We start from the raw sequence: 10090 nt of genomic DNA on the forward strand, positions 1-10090 counted from the left end.
GATTACTGTATTTAATGAGGATTTAATTGTTGAAACATGTTTTTTTTCCTTTGCTGCCAATGCTGAATCTGACAAATAAAGCCTTTTCTGAGTTGATTAATTTTGGAGAACTCTGATTGTTTGGTTAGTTAGACCTTCCCTTGTTGATCAAAATCTTCAGCAGATGGGGATTTTATTTTTATTTTATCAACCTTCATATCAGTTGGATGTGAATAACATTTATCTATGATGACAGGCGGTCACACCACACCATGCTGCGGGGCGATGAGATGCACAAATCAGAAAAGAAGCATAAAGCCTGATCGAAATGAGCCGATCTACAGGCTCACAACGTGTCGCAGCCCATGGCTATGTGGCTGATTGAGGGTGTAGATGTCAGTGCGCAACACCCACGAGCAACTGAGCATAACTCAGGCGTAACAAAAGTGGGGGCCCATCCCAATTAGTAGCTGGCAATAGATTAACAGAGCAGTGTGATCTCCACAGCTCTGCCTGCATAGTGGCTCCATTGAACGGCTACAGATTACTATTTGCATATCGATGTATCACCCTGCGGTGGAGAGACAAGAAAGAAGTGTCCAAAACACACAGCTGGGACCTCCAGTCATCCACGTATGAAAGAAATATTATCCTCTGTCTGACACCCCCCCCCCCCCCTCCACACACACACACACACAGACACACACACACACGCACACACACACACACACGCACACACACACACACACACACACACACACACACACACACACACACACACGCACCCCACATCTGTCTCATGGCTATGTGGCTGATTATTTTGGGAATTCCAATTCAAGATGCCCCCAGGAGGCAAGAGACTAACAAGGGCCTCTCTTTCCATCAAGTCCCCCCCCCCCCCCCCTTCCCCTTGTTTTTCTCTAGTTCTCCTAAGGGGGCACGGGGGCCCTCTTTGGAACTTTGTGAGCAGAACGTCTCTAAAGGATCATCTCTGAGACGCTTAGTCATAAACTGCTCAATTAACTACCAGTCTTGTATCAAGTGATAGGGGGGAGGAGGAGAGTCTGGGGGTCTTCATGTTAAGAGCATTTGTTCGGTACACCGCCAAGCCCCGTTTCCATGGACTCATACCCGACGACTCATTGCGACTGAGGCATGCCATTCTTTTCCCCGCTGCTGAAATGCGCCACTTAGTCTGACTCGGGGCTATTGTTGAGCGCACAAGTGGTTCTCTGAGGAGCAGTGATGGAGAAGAAAAGGGCGGGGTCAAGGTTCAAACGAAAAGACTCCCATCGGGAGTCCCTTTTTCTGTTATCAAATTTGTTGAGACACAAAAAGAGCTTCAGTCTCATTCCCGGGAACATCTTGACGGAGAGTAAAGGGGGTGATAGGACAGCATTCCTCCTGTCAGAGCGCCACACAGTTCACACTACTCCCAGCCTTCACTTTGCATCGCTCAGGGACGGCTGCACAGCCCTCTGGTCTTCCACCAATTGTTGCTCCGTCTGCAGCAGCCACTGAAGCACTCCTCCTCTAGGAAACCTACAGTAACCTTCAAGCACTCACAAGCTCTGCAGAGGTGGGTAAGTCTTTCTTTTTTGTATTCTTTATAAAGCAAAGCTGTTTACTTGTTTTGTGACAACTTTACAGTAATCTTGTCTTTATGTTTATAGATGAACAGTAATTTTGGTAAAGCAAAACAATTCTGAACTGCTAAAAAAGTGCTTATTACGCAAATACCCAATACAATTATTCAGCATCAGAATCTAGCATAGTTTTTGATACATTTTTCATTGTCATCATAAAACTTGCCCCCCAAAAATGCCTGCCTCTAGATTTCAGATAATTTCACAAAGCATACACTGTCATCTTCTAATTCAAGGGTAGATGGATGAATTTTGATGATGGATGGGTGAATTTGTATTGATAGAGAACAGTGCCATTTCAGTGTCATTACTAAATCACACACTGGCTTGGTTGCACCTGCGTGTCAGTGTTTCTGTGAGAATGTTTAAAACTGCTGGGCTGAACAGCAGCAGAGTGCGCTGCATATTTGCTCACAATGAGCTACTTTCAATAATCTCTGAAAAGCCCAACACCAAGACGCGAGCAATCCTCTTTGTCACTCTTTACAAGAGAATGCCTGTACAGATTAGCCTAACCCAGATCACTGTGATGAAGGCATTTGTCTCTTCAGGATTAAGCCCGGTGAGGCGGGGTGGGGTTGCTTGGTATTCGTGTGAGCTTTTGCATTCAAGTGTGCTGCCCCCGGTCTGTTGTCCCTGAGGAGACGGCGAGCTTTTCTTTCCGGGACTTGTGCTCCTTAATGCCAATGGCCAGGAGTCAGGTCTCTGGCTGAGAACTGACCTTCCTTGTGAGTCCCACAGCTCCACTTTGCGTGCCCGTGTCCCACCCCCCCCCCCCCCCCCCACACACACACACACACACACATACACACACACACACAAGATGTGTGTGGTGCTGGTACATCTGGCGGGCTCCTTTAGGGACACTGGCCTCTGGACAGTGTGCTGATGAGACGGTGCTGTGGCTCAGGCAGATAACGGATGTTTTCATCCTCCTGTCAATTGTTTCCACAGATTTTGTATGGAGGGGGACGGGCCTACAATGGGCCTAGCAGCGTTTGTTGAATTAAGTGGGCAATGGGCATCGAATGTTTTGTATGTTCATTGTCTGTGGAAAAACACATTTTGTCCTGTCTCATATCTCCTCTTGATTTAATGATCTTCCTACAGTCTGTTTACGATCTGTGATTAGTTACATTTATTGTGCAGTTGCTGTGGAAGAGACAAATGCAGTACAAAACGTATGCAGTTAGAATGACAATCCACATTTTCACAACACATTTTTGTATATTACTCCTACAGATGTTATCCATACGCAAATCGGTACACAGTATCTCTATAGTCATGTGATCAACACGGATCTGTTCCATTTTCCATATTCCATCCCGATTGGCTAAGATTGGCTTTCAAAGTTTGCAGGATTTGTCAATTTTGAACAAAATGCCTCAATTCATGAATGCAGCGTGCGATGTATGTGAAATAAATCTTGCACGCACATTCCCACTAGGCTGATGTCAAAATAGCACGATACCTGGCTGATTTGCATTTTTACCTATAACTGCACTGATCTGCGTAAAACTTTGCACGCACAACCCTAGACAAGGAATTCCTTTGACTTGCCTTTTATAGCACCACCAGGAGGCAGACTTTTGTAAAACACATTGTTTTATATTACTCCTTCAGATTATGTCAACATTTAGATTGTTGAACATTGAACAAAATGCCTTAAATCCCGATTGCAGCGTCTAAATGCTGTGGAAGGCGTAAGAAATGGCAGTCTTTTCACATTGGCCTATTATAGCGCCATCAGGAGGCTACAAGAACCTACCTGACCTGGTGGAGACCTGTGCTCCGAGGACCACTTTATCTAGTCTGATCCAGGCTGCTTTCCACACACTCAACAGATTTTTACTTTTGTCAAATGAATTAGGGTGCTTTCTGCTTTGGGGTTTAATATGTACAGAACATGTTGAGATTTGAGGTCCAGTAAGGCCATTTGCCTACTGTGATTATCTGAATTTATTATGGAGTTGTTGGTTGCTTAGTTGTTGGGGTAGAGACAGAAATAGAATTGCGAAATTAGAAAGAGACTTGAGTGTTTGAGAAAAGGTGCAGCTGGACGGATGGGGCCTTTCAGGGACACTGCTGAGTGGGAGGGAATTTAGTTTTGGGTGTGTGAGGATTTCTTATGCTTTAAACAAATATTTATGATGGGATTGTTCAAGGAGGGGCGAAGAGTAATCAAATGATTGGTCTGAATAACTGCAAGAAAATGTGTGCAAAAAGGTTAAACTTGAGGATTATTCTTGTGCAGGGACACTTTGGGGACGTGTTGCACAGTCACATGGCTGTCCTAGTTGGATGGATAAACGTAAGCCTATCCAGAATGCTGAAATAGTGGGAGTGAGTGCCTTGTTTCATAACACTATTGGTGTTATTTCCTGCAATTCACTGGAATGGAGTTCATTATTCAGTCAAAATCATGCTAACCTGCATTGTTTTAGAAAAGCTGGAGAAAAATGATACTTCCTTACTTGCTCTTGCTTTTAATATAGGCTACAGTATTTACAGTAGTCACTGCCAGGGTTGGGAAGTAATGTAATACATGCAAGGAGTTACGTAATTAAATAACAAAATAAATATAACTAACTAGTTACAATTATAAAGGATCCACATGGATCCTAGCATCCCGTTGTGATCTCATATATTTCAGCCAGAGTTATTGGAGGAAAATAAGGAGCAAGTATAGAGCCCTGAGGGCCCCCGGCCATTGAAGTATATAGGGTATAAAGGGTTAAAATACAGGTAGGCCTACACCTACTACTAAAATGTCTCTTGACAGTAAAAAAAACAAACACCGTCCATAATTGTGAAATCAAAAACCATTTCCAGGCTGTACTACTGTCTACTGCAGTGATACTCAACCTCAGGCCCGCGGGCCACATCAGGCCCGCGGGACCATTATGACTGGCCCACCAATGAAAATCTAAAAAAAGAAGAAAGAAAATGAAATAAAAATAAATAAATCTGAATTATTATAAGTAATACTATTAGAGTTGTACTATTACTCGAACGAAAATAAAAGCTTGGGGGGGGGGGATGCAATGCAAATGAAAGACATATACTGTGTATCCCTATTCCCTGACATAATTTTATAGCTAAACGGACAGAATTCTATTTTATTTGAATGATGAAACCCAGCTGCCATTAATAGTTGGAAATGGAAATGGAAATTGCGGAATTTGCGGAAATGGAAATTGCGGAAATTGCGGAAATTGTAATTGCGGAAATTGCGGAAATTGCGGAAATGGAAATTGAGGAAATTGCGGAATTGAAATTATAACAGCTACTCATGTTATGTGCAATAATTTGTGCAGTTATGGAAACAGCTCTTTGTGTTTATGCAAGAAAATGTAACACATTTATTTATTTACATATTGTGTGCATGCACATTGTACTTTGATACATTTTGCGAAAATAAAGCAATTGAAAGAGAAGTTATCAAGTATCATTAATGTCGTAATTTTATCTACTGGCCCCTGGCCATTTTTGTTATGTGGCCCACAGGTAAATCTATTTGAGTATCCCTGGTCTACTGTATCACATTTTAGCATCTTGCGGGTAAAGGTCAGGGAAGCATGCATGCAGGCAGGCAGCATTATCTATGCAAGATAACGTTGTGTCCTCAGAATGTCCGCCTCTTTGTTTTCACAACCTTCACTGGTGTTATGCTGAAGAGCTTTAAGTAAAACATTCTTGACAGTAAACAAACAAATTTGAGTACGCTGTGACTACAGTATGTGTTATACTCAAGGGGCCAGTGAGGCGCTCCAACGTTGAAGCACTGGGCCCTAGTGGTAAGAGGAAGGACTGCAGGCGGACCCGTGGAGTCATGACGAGGAAACCCTGTGCAGCTGGGCTTTAACATTGAGAGCTCGGTTGCACTTCCGCATTGGACCACCAAAATGTGGTGGTCCAATGCGGAATTAGACGTTTTGAGACGGTCCCTTCCGGGTGCTTCAAAACGCCACTGAGCAACTTCCACTGACATGAATAGCGGAGGGGGCGGAGCTTCGTGCCAGATCAGTCTCTATCCTTCTTTATACTCTAGGACAGGTTATACTAGGTCTAGGACATAGTTTGTATGGAGTTCATATACAATATCCTGGTTTAAATTCAAATTTTCAAATCAAAAGCATTATATTACTACAACAAATTACATTTCAAAGGTAACCTTCCCAGCCGCTTGGGTGCCTGCCCAGCACCACGGAGGTTATGGGTTCTATTCCACTGTGGTGCACCCGCCATTGTCAAGCATCTAAAAAATAAAAACACAATTGGCCCGTGTTCGGGGGAGGGAAGACAGGCGGGGGCCGGGGAGGGTGATAGTCACTGTACGTAATCCTACACAGACACCTGTCAGCAGGGAGTGTTGGGTGGGAGGAGAAGGATGGACGCTCGGCGTCCTCACGGTGGGGCTCCTCACTGGTGAGTCAGTAGTACAGCAGTGACAACACAGAAATGTGTGTGGGGAGGAATCAATTGGGGAGTAACCTTCCCAACCCTGGCTACTGCATGTCACAGATGGATAGCTACACACAATACACGGGGGCGTTTACACATGGCCTTGAACTAAATGTGACATGGGGAGTCAAACCACTTTCTAACATTGGTTGGACAGGACACTCTTTTGCCTCTGAGGGTATAGGTATAGGACCTGAATGGAAACAAGACCACAAGGATTGGTGCTATCCTTTTAGACTATAGGTGTTTGACTGTACTGTGCTGTTTAGTGTTTACATTTCTGTTTAATTAATAACTTAATAAATCAAGGCTGGTATAAGACCAGATGAGTTAGTGTTTAGCCAGGTACGGTACATGTAGGCTTGTATGGACCAGTTGAGTTAGTGTCTAGAAGTGTCTACAACCAAATTGCCCGCATCTTGTCCTTGTGTGTGTGTGTGTGTGTGTGTGTGTGTGTGTGTGTGTGTGTGTGTGTGTGTAGAATGGTGTGGGCGGATAGAGAAGTATGATTTCCTGATTTCAGCGTGTTTCACCAGTGACCTTAAAAACATGTTTGTTCTGTAACAATATTTAATTCACAATTCATTCATTAAAGCAAATAATGAACTGGCTACTGAATCTGCATAAACTTATGTATAACTTATGCCTGATTTATACTTGGTTGGTGCTCATCGAAAATAGCAAATCTACAAGCTCACAATGTCACAGTGCGACTTGTTGTGGACTTGTATCAGCTGTTTTTTGTGCGCGCAACCCATAAATCAGACCTTATTAATTTATCTAGCTGTCTTTTTGATCTCCTCAGCTTTCCAAGAGAATGGAGTCCACTACGTTAGAAGGCCCCATCCTGCTGTCCAACGGCTCCTCAGAGGCGTGTTTGGCGGGGGATGACGTTGTGGAGAACATGCTGTTTGGAGGCTACTACGTCCTGGTGTTCCTCCTGGCGCTGAACGGGAACAGCCTGGCGCTGTGGATCTTTTCTCGCCAGAGAGGTACCTCCTCACCCGCCAACGTCTTCCTGCTGCATCTAGCTGTCGCCGACCTGTCCTATGTGATCATCCTGCCTCTGAGGGCCACCTACCACCTCACCGGGGGCCACTGGCCCTTTGGCGAGGTGCCATGCAGGTTGGCTGGTTTCCTCTTCTATGTCAACATGTATGCCAGCCTGTACTTCTTGGCCTGTGTGGCAGGGGACCGCTACCTTGCCGTGGTGCATGCGGTCAGGTCTCTTAAGGTCCGCCGTGCCCGATATGCGCACATCGCCAGCTTCTGTCTGTGGGCCCTGGTCACCGTGGCCATGGCGCCCCTGTTGGTCACTCACCAGACCGCAGAAGTGGACGGTGTGACGGTGTGCCTGCAGCTGTACAGGGAGAAGGCCTCGCGGCGCGCGCTCGTCTCACTGGGTGTTGCGTTCACCCCGCCATTCCTGGTCACCCTGTCCTGCTACCTGCTCATCATCCACAGCCTGCGGAAAGGCTCCAGGCTGGAGCCGGCCCTCAAGATGAGGGCCCTGCGAACCATTGGCCTGGTCATGCTCATCTACGTGGTGTGCTTCCTGCCTTATCACGCCATCAGAGCCATCTTCATCCTGGGCTACAACCACCCTGACATCTCCTGCCAGGCTCGCAGGGGTCTCAGCCTGGCCAACCGCCTTGCCTCCTCCCTCACGTGTCTGAACGGGGCCATGGACCCACTGGTCTACCTTTTCGGGGCAGAGAAGTTCCGTGGCACCATGATGCGTCTTTTCTGCAGAAATAACGGTGGGCTCTCGGCAGCCACCAGCGGAGAGTTAAAGGGAACACGCGAGAGCTCGTTAAGCGCCAAGTCCGAGTTTTGAGGTGGGGCCTTTTTTTATTCAAGTCATTTGGAACTTTCTTTAAATACTGCTGCTTTCATGGCTTTGGTAGGCTAAAACAGGGACATGTCTGGTGAACTTATAGAACTGTATCAGTGCAGTGTCCCTGCAAAAGCTGTAAAAGCCTTGATGGTTATTAGGTTAATGCTGAACATAAAAGCTGGTTTCACGTGCTAATTAAATCGGATCGTGTTACTGCCTCGCCGAAACATTCTATAAGTCCCTGTAAGCTTCACTCTGCAAACCAACAGCTTAGAAATGCTTCATAACAATATAGTATATTTCATGCTGACACTGGGTTGTTATTTGTGTCATCACACACAATGCAATCCATAGTGTTGATTTAACTCTCATAGTGAACAAATGTAACCAAATTGTTCTATCAGAGTTGCACATGAAAAAAATTACATTGGGACACTGATTTTACTATGTAACCATGTGTTCATATTTTGTATACTTTCAATGTGTTATGCTATAATTATTTTGTAAGTGTATGCCAAATATCTGTGTATGTTATTGTAACAATGTAACTAATAGTCGCAACTCTTTAATCTGGTTTCCTTTTGTAACTTTCTTTAAAGGACAAAAGTTACATGAATATACATTTTATAACTTGTGGCTTAACATATCAAAGTGTAATTCTTTATAAGTTGACCAAGGACTGCAGCGAGAAGGCAGTATATTAATTTGGTTTCTGCTTGACAAATCTTTTGATGTTTGTCTGTCTCTTTGTAAGAATGTATATATTTTCTTTAAGAAACTATTCTATGCATTTGTTAAATTTTTCATGGTTATGTTATTATGTTATTGCACTACTGTATCAAAAATGTATTAGTCAATAATTCAACTAGTAAGCGAAGTTTGACTACAATTAAATAGAATGAAGGAAACCGCAGCAGCAGCTATATTAGAGTCTGTGACTTAAAGTTGTAAATGAAGAACTTTTGTATCATTACATAATCTGAGTTACCCTTCATTTAATGTCCCCCCCTCTTGTGATAATAAAATGTTTTTTTATGCAGCACAGCATAGTATACAGTCTTTACAAGAAATGCACGTCTACAGTATATGAAATGTTTTGAGTATAGCAGCAGTTTTTTGTAACTGTGGTGAGGTCATTACACTATCTCTGCTTTGAAGCCTGCGTGTGTGTGTGTGTGTGTGTGTGTGTGTGTGTGTGTGTGTGTGTGTGTGTGAGAGAGAGAAAGTGGTAACCCCGTCCCCTGTTTAAGACACAGGATGGAAACCTCCTTGGCTGCATTGCTTTGTCACAGCACCAAATTTCTTTTTCATGTCATGTGACTCAGATTGCGGCTTGTTCTTCTTATTTGAGCAAGATTTCCTGTCCATCACATTAACATGACAAACCATTCTTAACTTTGTATGTCCATTGTCCTATGAGTATACTTCAAACGCAACCTAACCTCTTATAATTCATATACAATCATTTGATTAGAACAAAAAGTATTTCAGTGGTGGCTTTCTTCTACGCCAACAATTGATGAATTGGGCCTGGTCAGACCATTTGCTTTTGAGGACCTTACTGTATTGACTGTAACTGTAGTGGGTTGACTGGAGTAAATATTGGTGCTTCTGCAAAAACTCCATTGGATCCTCAAACTATCTGCCAAACTCCACCCGTTTCTTTATTTTTTATAAAATCAGTGCAATCGAACACCCTTTAGTCTACATTCGTTGTTTGTTAAATATATTGAACCAATGAAAAGTATTAAAAAGAGCTTTGACAAAAACCAGTCCACAAAAATGTACAATTTGGAGTTCGGTGGTTTCTCCCATACAGCATGCTATACTATTGTACGATAAATAGCCAAAATGTCACAAGCTCAGCTTGTAGATCATCTATTTTTGCTATTTCTGAAAATGTAGAATTTATTTTAATGTTAACATCTTTCCTATATGTCCAAAATAGGGATGTCAGATAGAAAGTGTTAAAGTGTTAAATTAAAGTGATTGCACTAGTTATATATTTATTTCTATGGCTTACAGCCCACAGGGTCAAGGGAAGTTCCTATAATTTTGAATAAATTAATTGGAAAAAGTAATTACAGCTCTTAACATACAGTTAAGAGCTGTGCCACCCCCCTTTTCTCACTTCCTCTTTCACATAGTAAGCCTGCCATACTCC

The 10090-nt window shown here is 43.4% G+C and overlaps 1 protein-coding gene across 2 annotated transcripts; it reads left to right on the forward strand.

Annotated features, from left to right (window-relative positions):
- The first annotated feature begins 1353 nt into the window (after positions 1 to 1353).
- On the forward strand, positions 1354 to 9433 carry gpr17 (G protein-coupled receptor 17). Of its 2 annotated transcripts, none has more exons than XM_080769456.1 (2): positions 1354 to 1562; positions 6895 to 9433. In XM_080769456.1, the coding sequence occupies exon 2, from the start codon at positions 6907 to 6909 to the stop codon at positions 7924 to 7926; it is 1020 nt and encodes a 339-aa protein (XP_080625582.1). In that variant the 5' UTR covers positions 1354 to 1562; positions 6895 to 6906; the 3' UTR covers positions 7927 to 9433. The 2 variants fall into 2 exon arrangements, with proteins under 2 accessions (XP_080625582.1, XP_080625581.1); XM_080769455.1 differs by having other exon boundaries at positions 1354 to 1558.
- Positions 9434 to 10090: the final 657 nt, after the last annotated feature.

This window comes from Protomyctophum bolini (genome assembly GCF_963924005.1).
Source record: "Protomyctophum bolini genome assembly, chromosome: 8".
Lineage (NCBI taxonomy): Eukaryota > Metazoa > Chordata > Actinopteri > Myctophiformes > Myctophidae > Protomyctophum > Protomyctophum bolini.

Bases quoted from the DNA above. Each gene is read 5' to 3' on its own strand.
- gpr17 (XM_080769456.1), top strand. From the start codon at position 6,907: ATGGAGTCCACTACGTTAGAAGGCCCCATCCTGCTGTCCAACGGCTCC.